The 14735-nt window shown below is 37.9% G+C and overlaps 1 protein-coding gene across 1 annotated transcript in view; it reads right to left on the bottom strand.

Annotated features, from left to right (window-relative positions):
• Nucleotides 1–3101: 3101 nt before the first annotated feature.
• LPIN2 (lipin 2) overlaps nt 3102–14735 on the bottom strand; it is a 35479-nt gene continuing 23845 nt past the window's right edge. The window contains exons 11-20 of the mRNA XM_062488270.1: nt 14629–14698; nt 14442–14531; nt 13652–13734; nt 12407–12551; nt 11547–11695; nt 11006–11092; nt 9442–9594; nt 8300–8414; nt 7521–7624; nt 3102–7202 (exon numbers count right to left, since the gene is read on the bottom strand). Coding sequence (XP_062344254.1) covers nt 7058–7202; nt 7521–7624; nt 8300–8414; nt 9442–9594; nt 11006–11092; nt 11547–11695; nt 12407–12551; nt 13652–13734; nt 14442–14531; nt 14629–14698 — 1141 coding nt within the window. The 3' untranslated portion in view covers nt 3102–7057. The remainder of the gene's footprint in view (nt 7203–7520; nt 7625–8299; nt 8415–9441; nt 9595–11005; nt 11093–11546; nt 11696–12406; nt 12552–13651; nt 13735–14441; nt 14532–14628; nt 14699–14735) is intronic.

The following is a 14735-nucleotide window of genomic DNA, read 5'->3' as shown; positions in this document are numbered from 1 at the left end:
CAAATAATCAAGCAAGCTGTAGGTAGAAAGTGTAAGAAAGTAACGAAAAAACATGCCCGTTACCACCCCATGCAGCTTTACAATGTGCTGGGAATGCAAGGTAAGGGGCTCCACAACTGCAACTGGGAGATTCAAATCAGGATTGAACTCTTTCCTGCAATGCATTTGGAAGTGATTGTTTGCTGATTAGCTAAGTCCTTGTATTACAGCCCAGTAGTGGTTATGGGTCTCTTTCACTAAAACTAGAAATGGGCTCAGCTTGGAGATGGGAAGAATATGCACTGCACTGAGATTTGCTTAGCAGGTACAGGTTGGCTGCTGGTTGCTTCTGGATAATGGCACAGAGTTAAAATCATCCCGCTACCAGGAATACCTGGGCGCAGTCTCCTGTCATCACAAGACAGACTTGTGCTGCAGCCAACACAACCTTTTTGCAATGCACCCTGCACACTTGCAGAACAGCAGCTCTGCCAATTTTTTGTATATGGGAGATTTCAAACAAACCTTGTAACATGTTTCTGCATAAGCAGGTTTTGGCATTTACTTCACTGTCTCGATTGCAAAAAAAAAAAAAGAACATTACTAACACTTTTTCAGCAAAAAGAACAGTGCATTTCAAAATATGCTTTAGGTGTGCATGTCTATACATATATTCATGCATATATGAGAATAGTCTCAAAGGGGGAGAGAAATATCCAGGAACATGAAGAAACTGCGTGACAGAAAACAACTGCAGATATGTCCAAATAAAGCCTACCTCTTGTATAATGCCTCAATGCTCTTTTGCTTTCCAGGGAATACAGCAGCACTGTAAGCCAAAATTTTTGCTCTCTTCTTCACTGCCTTTAGAACTGCAGTTTCTTGCTTCTCAGTCAAGCTTGCATTGCATATTTGAAACAATTATTCACCATCAAGCACTGTTACATAGGTGGTGTAGTACATGGAAGTTCTGCCAGCACAGCTCTTGTCCATCTCAGTTGCTCAGTCACTGCCCTGATTCCTGGCAAAGATAATATTTCAATTGCAAGGTATCTACAACCATCACCTAGTCCAAGTGCCTGACCAGTTCAGAGCTGGACAAAAGCTAAAGCATGTTGTCAAGGGCATTGTCCAAATGCCTCTTTAACGCTGACAGGGGCTTGGGGGTCCTGAGAAGGCCCCTCCAGTCCCCAAGCATGGCAGGGACAGAGCCCACCGGGTCAGGATCTGGCATCTGCCAGGCTGAGCCTGCTCCACAAGCAGATGGAGCAAGGGCTGTCCATGCCCGGGAGTGCTGAGCAGCTGCACAGAACACTCCGGGGCTGCGTTCCCCTCCACACATCCTGCTGGCATGAGGAATGTATCCCAGTGACAGAGTGGGCAGCCAGCCATTCCCATGGCCCTGGCAGAACACCTTTCTTTGTGGTGTATCAAAGCAGCTTGAGGTTCAAGAGCATGGGGAATCCACGGCAGCTTCCAGGGAAGAGGAAACATCCAAGGCCTTTTGGGGAGTGCACGTGGCTGCCTTACACAAGAGATTCCATGAACACAGGGGTTTAGGGATTTTTGTTTGTTAACTTTTACCAATAATTGACCCTTGCATTTGTCCTGGTTCTGTCTGGGACAGGGTTAAGTTCTATAGCAGTGGTGAGCAATGGGATGTGAATTGTACTCTGCTGTTCCTATCGCTGTTGTTACTGCTCCTTATTTCATTGCTGTTGCAAGTAAATTATTCTTATCTCAGCCTCTGATCTTTAGCTCTGTGCGCCTGTATATTAATTGATTAATTAAGGCAAGGGAAAGGAGGAAAAGCAGCAAGGGACTGCTTAGGAAACACATTGCAGAAGAGTGGCCACCCCCACCAGGCAGAAGACCTTGACAAACCCTTGCTGTGCCCAACAGTGAAACCTCTGAGTGCACACAGCATCTGGGACATCTGCCCAGAAAACCCTGCTGAGCTGTCTCCCTGCTCAGCTCACCACTGGCATGACAGCTCAGCTCTCACGTGGAGCATACACATACTTCCCATGACAACGGTGCAGGGCTGCAGGTCCTGAGTGCAGCACATGCATGATGTAACTCCAGGCACCATATCCTGCACAAAGTGTTGATTCCTGAGAACTGTGATTCTGTTCTTTACACATTTAAGCCAATTGCTCCAAGACAAAAATCCATACACCAAGAACAAGACTGCCCTAGTAGGAGTGCATTAGAGTTAAGATAGACAGAGGAGAAACAATGCCAGCTCAGAAAAGTTTCTGCAATGGATTCAAACATGTGGCATACATAGGACACACCACCCTTCTGTAGCTTCTTGCACTGGCAGAATCACTCACTGCAGCACCAAGGATGCAGTGGGACCTAAGTGTCAAAGATGGGCTGTGAGCAGACTGGTGTGAGGAACGAGTGCAGTGTGTCAGGAGACATGAGGGAAACCTGGCAGGAATACAGGAGGTGATAAAATGCCAGCAGCAACACCAGTGACACCACAGAAGAACCAAAAGGCACAGCATCACTGACCTTTTCATGCAGATTCATCATAATGTGATTGAACAGTCAGGTTTTCTATGTAAGCTGCTAGGTGGTTACATTCAAGAGAATCAAGAGACCAGGAAAATCGACTTCTCTTGAAATCTCAAGGCCCTTTTTCTAAGCCAATTTCTCACAATACTTGCTTCAAACCATGTAACAACCACTGTGGAAGACAATACTCTTTGCCATGAAAGGGAAGTTAACTTTGATAGAAATAGAATAAAAATTAGGGCAGATTTACAAGAGCTCAAACTGCAGTTAACATTTTCTTCAAGGCAGCTTGTACATTTCCAAGTCATGCCTTCTGTTACCTGATCTATGAGGGCATGTTTGCTTTTCATTACAGTTGTAACCCAGTATTGGTACTGGCACAGAAGTTGAGCTTGATGACAGCAATTTTTTATCAGCTGTATAAATACGCTGAAAAAAAGTAAATCAAGCGTGAAAGCAAGCAAATGTAATGTAGTCCTGAAAAGACCAACTTGATTTTCACGTTAAACATAAATACATAAATATAAAACATAAATTTTAATAGCCCCGCGTTTAGTCATTCAGGCATACAATAAAGGAATTACCAAACACAAAGGAAAGAAATTTCACTTTAAGTCTGTTTTTATTGTGATAACATTGTTCCAAACACCAATAAACATTGCACTGAAGCGTGGGTTGTTGTACCCAAGACAGTCTTAACAAAAACCACTGTATTGGTATGATCACAGATTTGACATTTTAAACACACTACCTTATTAGTGATTGTGTTGCTTAACAATCAAGTATTCCACATCTTCAAGATAAAAATGAAACAAATGACTGAAGAGAGTTTCCCCACCCTCAAATTAAACCAACATTTTAACTTTCATCTGGAAGTAATTAATACTGTAAAAAAGTCCCAAACAATTCCTTTTTATTTAGCAAATTTTAACTCTGGAAACTACAATTTCTTCAGGCAAAAGTGACACTTTAAAGGCATCTCAAAATCTGTATCTGTAATGTTTCATTAGGAATTTGCATTGCAGTCATTTAAACAACTCATTCATATGACAACATTTTCTAGAAGACTTGCATGAAATATTAACATGACATCTCATCTCTTTTGCGTTTACCATAAACGGATTCAGAGTTCGCTTCAGAAGTTCCATAATGGAGTTGACACAAGTGTTAAAATTCTCCAGTTGAAAAGAAAAAAAAAAAAAAAAAAAAGGGTTTTGGAAGGTGTATACCAATGACAAAGTTAAGAAAATATGAGCCAGGATTGCACATGCACTTGTCTACAGTTGGGAATGAAAGCCCAACCTTTTTAAGTACAAACATGCTTGGTACAGTAAAAAAAAAAAAAAAAAATTGAATCTAGAAATGCACACCCTTTAAACTGCTGATCTTTAAATCATTATAGAAACAGGTAATGTCCAAGTCACTAACAAGTTTTGAATTGCAATGTTCCTTATTTACTCCCAGACAGGTGTCATTGTCTCAGCCTTTGAGGGGTTCCAATGCTAAAAGGATCTGCATCTTCAACAACACAGTCTTAAACAGGGGTGTGTGTGTGCCCACAGACAGGCACACTTAGAAGTTCCTCTTTCACAGAAAGAATGATGTAACTTGCGCTAATTTTACATCAGGATAGCACAACTTGTTCTCAAACGTTAGTTTCAGGCCACTTCTCTCCACTAAGGTAACAAAGAACAGGCTAATGCATAATTTTCATTTACCCCCCTCTACATTAATACTGCAGCACAAGCCCAAGTTTGCTAGCAACGAGATGTCTGCTCTAGAGTCAGTAAAGTGCCCAGCAGCCCCAAGAACACAGGTATGCAACAACAAGCCCCACATTCTGTCCTTAAACAGGGTTAATAAACAATCTGAAAAGCTTCAAATACAAGCCAGAGTTAGAAAAACCAAATCCCCTGTCCTACTCATCAGAAAGACTCAACAACATTTACATTTTATCAAAAAAACATCAAACTAGAGCTGTCACAGAGGAAAAAAAAATCAATTTTTAAGATTAAGCAACCTTTTGGACACTCCTACAATGCAAAGTGACAGGTTAGCAGAATGAGGAGCTCTCAAAACAACTCACACAACCCCCACTTCCATACCAGCTGAAAGTACATGTATTTGGAGATACACCTGATACTATTTTTCCACGCTTCTCATTTACTCAAGTCCCCACCTTGAAATCCACAGCTTATCTTTATGACAGTCTGCAAAGCTGAAGGGAATTGAAGAAAAAAAAAAATAAAACCCAAACAAGTGAAAAAAAGAATACTAACTAGAAAAAGACACAGCCAAACCATGGTAACAATCTGTCCCATTTGGGAAATCATCATTGTTTCATGAAGTGCTTTTATTTTTAAAAAAGCTGTGTAATACCAGGGCTACCAGAGTAGACTTAAGCAAGGTAAAACGAATTTTGACATCCACAAAAAGACTGTTTTAGGAAAGGCTGCTTCACTCCCTTTATGCAAAATAGAATCTTTAGATAGAATATTTAATCTTGTAATTAAAATACTTTATTATGTTGGATTCTTACTTATTAAAGTATTTAACTGACTTAAAAGCTCAAATCACACTGATATTCAAAGCACTTGGTGATCACGAAAATTTTAGTTTCTAGTGGAATCTATGGGATAAAAAGTAAGAAAAGGAAAAAAACCCACATGGAATGATGTTTGCAAGCTTTTAAAATAAAAGAAAAAAAGCAGAAAAATATCCTTTGAGTTCAATCCTGTGAAATCCACTTAAACACTGAGTAGATTGGTGACCAATAACCACAGAAATTATTCTTCTCACAGTACAAAAAAATAAGGATGCCTTTCAATTCACTGACATGCATGACACACCATGACCAGTAAGTATCTTTCTTTCTTTTCCCACACTCCTTCTCCTGCTCTGAAAGAGATTCCAGGTTGCTTTTGCTTGCTTCCACTCTTTATCCAGTGTTGTATAAATACAGGAACACAGTAGAATTTTATAATGGGGGAAGAAAGTAATTTGTTTTATATAGTGATTTAAAAATGCTCCCCCCCACCCAGCAGTTCACCAATTGCCCAGAGTTAGCTGGTGTTACATCAGAACTGCGGGCAAAGACAGCCTGACAATGCAGAAAAACATACTCCTGGAGAGGTGTAAAAATCCTCTAAATGTATGCTTTTGCAGGTAGTAAAACCGAGTGGCCTGGTGTTTAAATGATGTTTAAATAACTGTAGTCCTTAAGCCCTTTGGGCTGGTGGAATGATACAGTCTCACCATAGTTTTGTCCAAAAGAAGTTGAATGCACTAATTTAACTCAAAAAGCAGCCACCTTTGCCTTCAAGTACTTTTGGAGAAAGAACAGCTGCTTTTATAGCTGATAAACACCAGAACTGGAATGTAATTTGTTCAGGTTCTGACTGGAACCTGAGGAATGACCAGCATGATGTTTGCGAATAACCAAAAAAAAAAAAACAAAAACAAAACACCACCAAAAAAAGTTTCATTCTGCTCTGCAGCATTTAACCAACCATTCTCACAGCTGGAACCTCACTACTGAGTTGCATTTTCTTCCAGCTACTGAAAACCTGCAATACAGAACTCCAGAAAGACCTGCAGTAGACAATTAAAAAATTAAATACATAATTTTTTTAGTATTACAATTCCCTGAATATAATCTATACATATATTTACTGGCCTACACAGCATACACACACATATGCATAATCTCTGTGCTGAAAATGGAAATAAAAATGCCAGTTCCCCAACTATTACAGAAATGTTCCAAGATTTTTCTTGATGAAAATTTACCATGACACAGCACAGCCTGAAAACAACAAAAGCCATACAAGTGTCTGAAGACTTATTTTAGCAAGCTCATGAAATCGTTTAAACATTGTGTGTAAAAAAAAAAGTAATAAGCAGAGAGTATGAGTGTCATTTGTACAAGCCCAGTCTTGTATATGTAACAAAAGGCATATTTACATTTAAAGAGGAATTTTATGTCTTCAGAATCTGTCAGGCTAGTAAGGTCTGTACATTTTCTGTATTCTAGCTGAGAAAGAGCACAGTGGTCTTAGGCTCTGGCTCCTTTCAAAAATGGTTCTTCACTGATAGGTCTGACATTCTATTTGGCAGTTTCCATACACTTTTTGGCTTCGTTTTAGAAAATATACTTAAGACAGCTTTAAAATAATAATCTATGTTTACAGTAAGGTCTGTATTGATGAAAATGCAAAGTCATATTTTACCTCGGCATTTAGTTGCCCTGAAGCACTTGGGTGCCATGACCCTCAATGGCAGGTCAATCTCAAGTGCCTTAGAACAGGTACATAATAACAAGCAATAAACAAACAAACACAAAAATTCACACACCCTCCCACAAAAGAAAAAAAAAAATCCAACAGACAGTAGCTTTGCATTTTCTTTGTTTTGAACCAATGAAATGAAAGTGATTTCCTTAGTAAGACTTATGGTACCAATATTAAATTAACATCCTCATTAAGAAAGTTCTTCACATTTAAATTGAAGTTGAATAGCTCAATATGAAATTCCATCTCCTAGTGAGAAGTACTTTTCAGGCCAGGTCATCCATGTTAAGGTCAGGAAGAGGCTCTCTCCAGTAGCAAAAAGAACTGAATTCCGGGCATGGAAATGCAGAATTCTGTTCTTTATTAATCAATGGGAACACATATTCCACAAGCTCACTTAGTCTGTAATACCTGTATTAAAGAAGAAGAAAGAATTATTTAGCAGTCTAGCTACTGTTCAGCTGTAGACAAAAGCAGCCTTAGAAGTCTAGACCAGAAAGTTCTAGTCAAACAAAAAAGGCCCCACTACCACATAAGCTATATTCAACTTTATTTTGCCAATTTTCTTTTTGAAAAGTTTCCGTCAAGTATCACAAGCTGTAAGTACCTGGCAAATAAGGTTTTGTACACGTCATACATGTACAAAAGAGATCAAAGCCATAAATACAATTGTTTTATAATCCCATTTCTAAACACTTTCTTTAGCTGAAACAACAAAAATAGCCTTACGAAGATTTGTTTCCCTTAGTCTGTTCTTGGATCAGTTCACCCTTTGGATTCACAGTAAATATTCTGCAGTCTGGAACTCCCACTTGCATGTAGGCATATACATCCTGCAAAACAAATGCATGCTTCAGGATTTCCCTATTGAATGTGTTAACAAGTAATTTATCAAAGGAATGAGAAAAGCTGATCCAAAAAGGCTACAGTAAAACTGCCCTTAAAAAAAAATGTCCCCAAACAACAGTAAAAAAACCCCACCCCCAAAACATACACATACACACTATAATAAAATATTCCCCCTGCCCCCAAACAATTAATGCCTGTGCCTAAGCCTAGGATAACAAACATGCACAAAGTCTGCACCACACAACACCACTCCCTGTGACAACATTCTTCTTACAATACTCCTTTCTCTCACTCAATTACAGAAGCACTGAGCTGCAGAGAAAATACAGGAACTCTACACCCGGAAAAGGGATTCAAGACTGTAAAGCACTGAATTAATGCCCTAAGGTCACAAAGCACTCAAAAATACTTTTAGAAGAATTTGGAAAGGCAGCACATATTTGATAAAACTCTGAGAACACAAATGCATCTTTGCAACCTTCCTCATATAAGCAGCTATAGAAACTTTTATTTATCTGCAGGTGGCTTTTCCTCATCAAACCCGTAAAAGCAGCAGCATCCCATTTCCGTATTTAAATTTTCATAAACACAGAAGGAAAAGTCTGTTTTGCTTCTCAAGTACATGCACTTTAACCCTTCAGTTAGAAAGGGGCACTTACATTGGGCCTGTTTCCAAAAGCAGCATAGAAAGGCTGTTTACTGGGAGCAAACAAATTCTTGATATCATTCAAACATTCGATTTTGAACTTTTCAGGCTTCTTTTCTATGACTTCCCTAAAATAAAATTTCAACAGTCAAATTCTAAATAATTTGATAGAATGTATTCTCCTTTCCTCATGTATCTGGTATTTATTGTCTCACTGCTTCCTGTTGCTAGTAATTATACAGACAGCACTAAGTAGCTCTCCAAGAATAATACAAGAAACAATCAAACTCTTTTCCAATACCTACAGTAAAAAAAGTCAGGTGAATACTGTGCATAGGCTAAGTATAAATGGGAATGGAATTCCCAACTGTGGATACAGCTGTAAACTGCTTTTTTGTAGCTGACTATTTGAATCAGAAGGTCTAACCAAGTACACTTAAGTGCACTTGTTACAACTCCTGTGACAAAAGTGTGTAAAGTCCCTGACATTAATGGAAGTTGCCGTCATTGCTAATTGTGACAAAACGGAAAAAAAACAAACCCACCAAAAAACCCACAAAAAACCCCAAAAAACAAAACCCTCCGCCATCAACCAACCCCAAACACTTGTCCATTGTTAGCTCCTCCCATCAATAACAGGTAGACTATGGCTGGACCAAAAGATCAACTGAGTTGAACCATACCTAAACTCCATACTTTTAAATAGCTGTATATGGAGCAATCTCAACACCACAAGATCATTTCACATGACAGTCTATACTCCCCAGATTTTTTTTTTCTTTTCTCTCTCCCTTGTGTAGTAATACTGCACTGGAAACCCTGAAGATATACTTGAAAAAGACAAAAATATACTGACACAAACAGAACCTAAGAGTCATGAGTCATGGACTAGATGAATAAAGAGGAGGAAAAATTAATTCCTCTTGGACTGATGTGTTCTGTAGCCACTTCTAACATGCTCACAGGAACAGAAGTATACAAGTAAAACTCAGACAAAATAGAGTTTTAAAATGATCACTAGAGGGACATCAAGCCTCAGTAGCAAATACAGTCCAGAGCAGAATGTTTCAATTACAGCTGTAATGCCAAGTCTTTTTAATCTACTCTTTCTCTGAAATAGGGAGGAAACTGATACAAGAAATCCCACGTGCTTACCTATGAAAGGCAGAAAACAAACTGCTGGGGGACAACATGAGAGGGCCCCTGGGGAGAATTGTTCCTTTGTCATTCACCCAGTGCAGGTATCCTCTGGTGATATCTGCCATCCCAATAGCACGGGCAGAACAGTACAGGAACTTGTAGCCATTTCTAGAATATAAATTACCAACTTAGTTCATATTTCTGCTGAAGTTTCTTTGCAAAGATAAGTATGCAGTTATAGCAATGTCCAGAGGCACCAGTTTTGTATTGAATTGCTGCAGACCTATGCTCACACACAAGGAAAAGACCTTTCTATTGTTAAAAGCATCTGCAAGCCATGTAGTACTTTAAATACATGACAATCAAAACTGAGAAACGGGAAGTGCAAACAGAATAGGGATGGTAAAACTCAGAGGACACAATTAGATGGACTAGACTGTGTTTAAATAAGTGCCACATTGGTTTTTATTCAGCTTCTTTCAGCACAGCTGTAGGATGACAGCAATTATTTAAATTATCTGCATCACAAAATAATGGGTGCCAGATCTCCTAATGTTTTTCAGGCTGTTGGCAGAATTTGCAGTGCAAAGTGAATGATGGATAACAACAAGCATTCATTAAGCCCCAAAATTCTTCCTACAGACTTTGCATGTTCATCTGTTACACAGATTTGTATACAGTTACTGCATGCACAAAAGGCTTGAGTGTTTATGTGCATTTTCAAAGACTTGATTCAATTTGGCAAATAATTGCAAAACTGTTCTTCTGTTATGCACTGAATAAACAACAACAAAAAAAAAACAAACAAAAAACCACCCCCCCCCAAAAAAAAAAACCAAAAACAAACCCACTCCAAGCCATCCAAACAAAACCCAACAAAACAGTAACATTAATGGAAAACAACCATTCCATGAAACACAAGGGGCCACATGAAGGCAAACAACAGATTCTAAGACTCCAAATATTTTTGTGGAAAGAAAGACTACTAACAAACAAGATAAAAGTTGATTATTTTAATTTAATTCTGAAGTTTCTAACCGTTGATCGTTCTCAGTTAGCAAGCATTACTTCTGGCATCACTGTGTTTTTGAAAAAAGCTGTTCCAGAACATAAAATCTAACCTATGGAGCATTCATCTGGCTTTGGAAGCAAACCCATTAAACCAGAAAACACTTATGCATTGGAAGGACACTACTTAGTTTTACATTTATGCCATATGATTGTTTCTGAAAGGCTTAGTGACCAACCTGGTGGAAAACAGACATGCATGTTTGAGAAATTATTCCTATTATGGTTCTCTTTTGTATTTATGAAAATGTTACAGACAGTTTTTAAAAGCTAAAATGCAGAACAAAATGTCTGGGAAAGGAGCTAGTAAAAGTGGTGGCTTGCATTCCTGTAAAAGTATACATCTCTGGAAAGAACTTAGTTTCATTTGTGTAGACAAAAGCTGCTCATTTCCCAGCATTTTGACCAGTACATTTTAATAAACTGTGCAATTTTTAACAACTATCTAATTACCTAACAGTAATTCCCATATTCCAGAAAATCCTAATTGTTTCATAGACTACCTACTCACTCGTTTATGGAATGATAGAGTTTTGCAATGCCCTGATGAGTCCAGTCCTTGCCAAACTGAGGGAGGATATGTCCCAAAGCATCAGACCTAAAACGAAAGTCAAAGTTACCTGACATGTGGTATATGAGCTTTGTTAAAAACAACCACTAATGAACATATAATTTAGAAAGAGCATTTACAGAAATATTTCTGCAGAAGGTCCTAACTATTTAAAAAGAATTAATAAGTAGTCCAGACAGAGCAATTAGTAGGGTCATACAACACAAGTCAATTTCCAAGTTAACCTGTGGCTGCAAAACCTGGAGAAGTCTAATAGAGGGAACAATCCCATGGTAAATGTTATCTTGGCATTATTCTTTTAAATTACATTTTCACTTTAATGGCAAGAACAAATTAAAACCAAAGCAACATTATCAATGAACATCCTTTAATAGTTGTCTTAAAGTTTATTTGCCTTGTTTTGAAAAGCAGAATAGGATCAGTAAAGCAAGATTTAAAAAACAAAAAAAAAGGCCAAAGAAAAAACACTTAAGATACTTACTTGGTTATTGTTCCATCAATGTCTGATATTATGATTTTATCATTCCAGTTCCAGAGGTATATTGTTCCTGCACAACGGCAAGTCCCTTGATACTGGGTTGTAATACTAAATACAACATCATTAGGGCCATCTCTGAGCTTCAACTTTGCCTGTATAACACAAATAATTGAAAATGCAAGTTGCCCTCTCCCTCTAAAATTTTCATCATTTTGGAATCATAAATGAACTGCACAAAGTGGCACATACACACTTTCTTGTCTGTTTTGATTAACCCATCAAAAAGTGAACCATGGCTTAACACTGGCACAATGGTTTTGCTGTGCAAGTCTGTTGCAGCCTGGGTACATGTGTATGTCCACAGTTCTCATACTGCCTACAGCAGCAGATATTTCGCTGTCTGACACTTTAATTCTTGCTATTGCAGCAGACTCACAGCACTACCAAACTGTAGGATACAACAGTATTCTCTACCTGGTGGATGCTTTCCTCAAAACTCTTCCCTGATGAAAGTCATGCACTTAAAACTAACTTGTAAATTGGACCATAGTGAAACTGCACACCAATTTAAATGTATGCTATTTACACAGATGCGCAGATACTAGGATATCCAAACTACAGAAGCAAACAATTTCACTTTTCTGGCAACATCTTAATACAGAAGTTTAATCATGGAACTTCACAGATAATTACTTTTTAAAAATCTAAACAGAGTTTTAAAAAACACAACAGAGAAGAAAATTATCAGAAATTCCCTGCAGCTGCCTAGCCTTGTAGAGGAATACACGTTCTTGAAAGAATTTTTACAATTTTTTTTTAAGGATTATGAAGCATCCTATGCACAAGACAGGCATGCCACTTACTATTTGGTCTGAAGACAGTCTAAGTGACTTCTTATAAGATGTAACGTTCCCATGGGGTGGATGCTCTGCTGGGGCAGAATCCATTTTCAGGGATTCCTTCAACTCCTGGGATGCTTCATCACTAGAAGAATCATCCTCTGGAGGCCTAACATGACATCAACCAGAATAAATGTAAGCTACATAAAATCTTTAATGGAGTAAATTGCTTATGCCACAGTAATTTCTGCTTATGCTGAGGATTTGCTGCTACCTAATAGCACAGATTAAGGAACCCCATGGTCTAGTGAATGCCCAGATAAAGCCAGTACATGCCAGTAAGCAAGTAAGACTTGGAATGCCAGTAGTGGTGAAGTTCTAAACATGACTATTCCCAGCTAGCTAAACACAAAATGGGTTTAGTAATGACACAGTGTCAGGTGGTCACTAATACTGTGTTGATGAAGAAGGTAAACTGCAGATGAAAAGGGACACTGAATGGATAGCAGTGTTTCATTTCTAAAAAAAAGCTGCCTCGCTTACTACGACATTTAAACTGTGGGTGTTAGTGGAGTAGCTCACCTTTTAAGGTTATTCACAGACTTAATTTCCTGCTCATTAGAGATTTCAAGATTAAAAGCAGCATTTAGTTTCTCTGAAGTATTAAATCACAATATATTTAGTTCTTTAAATCTTCAAGACACCAACATTTACAAGTACCTTTGCAAAACCATGCAAGAGTATACATATGCATAGTAAGTACCCTAGAATGGGAGAGTTTTGTCCTAAGCACTGATAGCTGTCTACCACAACTTGGGCAACATGTGCACTGTGATTAATACTATTTTATTGTTTCAATTATTTAATGTTACAAAAAACTCCACATGGTTTAAATTATTAATACAATATTAGGCCTTCAGAAAAGAAAAAAGTATTATAAAGTGTATCAAACAATATCACTGTATTTACAGAGTCATGGCCTATTGATAAAGGTTACCATGTATGTGTTTGTTCTGTCACTTCTGTTATGATTTAGGAAATAAACACAATGGCATTTAGGAAATAATTGTAGTGTATCTGTAGTTCCTACAATGTTTGCTGCCACATTATTTTGCTGAATTGCTTGCTATACACATCTGGTTCCTCTTCAGCAGCTTACAGAAAAATACTTCTTCCCACAGTACATTACCACTGAATTCTTTATTCAAAAAATCAAAAGGAGAAAAGGCACTATTCAGTCCACAAGTAAGTCTTCAGACAGGAACACACCTACTATTAACTTGCTCTTTTATAGTTGCTGGCAGTTCATTTGCTCTTTGAGTCTCAGTTTTCCCCTCTTTTGCCTCTGGTATCTAAAGCAACAGGATAATAAAGAACATATTGACATTTTAAGCATTTTAAACAAATCCAAGTTAAAAACAGCTACCGAGATATTACATAAACTATATTAAGTCTCAGAATCACCATTCTACATAATGATTTCTAAAAGTTATTTAACAAAAGGATGCTTATGAAGAATTTCTCTATTATAGCTTTTTCTTACTTCCTGAAACAAAACTGTGTGTGCCTGAAATTTGGAACTGCTAGTTTAACATGATGAATTTAGTATTAAAAGGAGCTGTCAACCTTTAACCTTATAAATCACTTTTTTGTAGAGAAGTAAGTTTAGGGCCCATACTCAAGGTTTAGAAAGCTTAACTTAGTCTAAAATGGGGTGTCTCAGCTCAACTATTATGCAGTGCAGCACCTACTTATTTGTGTGTACATTCCTAAAACATACTGCAGTGAATTAAGAGTAGCTCTGGTAACTGCTTATGGCTCAGAAGAAAGAATTTTCAGACTAATGTGCCACAGGCAGATACAATAAATTTTGTTGGTACAACTAATAGCACCAGGCAATGATGTAGTATTTGAGGCTAAATAAACAGATGTTACTGCAACATCAGCTGGCCATCAGTGACACTGAGTTATAGCAGTGCTCTGAGGCACTTCTGACAAATAACAATTCTTTTATCTTTTAATATCTAACAGAAATAAAATCACAATGGGTCTCAGTCACCTGCTTAGTCATGCTTTCTTTCTTGCGCCAGAACCACCACCTTCCAGACTTCTTTGGCATCTTTTCTTTGACCCAAGACTCAACAGTAGCCTGAAAAATTAGATGTTTTCAATTAGTATAAAAACAGAGATAATCAGGTGTTACTACATATAATATTTTCAGAGAAGGTATGCATTTATCTATTTACCTTAGGCAAACTCTTCTGAAACACCTGCAAACTCAGAATCATAGGAGCGGCCAATGCCCAGTTATAATACCTGTTTTAAAACATGTTATTGGTAAGATATTACATAA

Source organism: Cinclus cinclus, chromosome 1 (genome assembly GCF_963662255.1).
Source record: "Cinclus cinclus chromosome 1, bCinCin1.1, whole genome shotgun sequence".
NCBI classification, from domain to species: Eukaryota; Metazoa; Chordata; class Aves; order Passeriformes; family Cinclidae; genus Cinclus; species Cinclus cinclus.
Note: the sequence above shows the minus strand (reverse complement) of the source record. Positions and strands in the feature narration are given on the sequence as shown.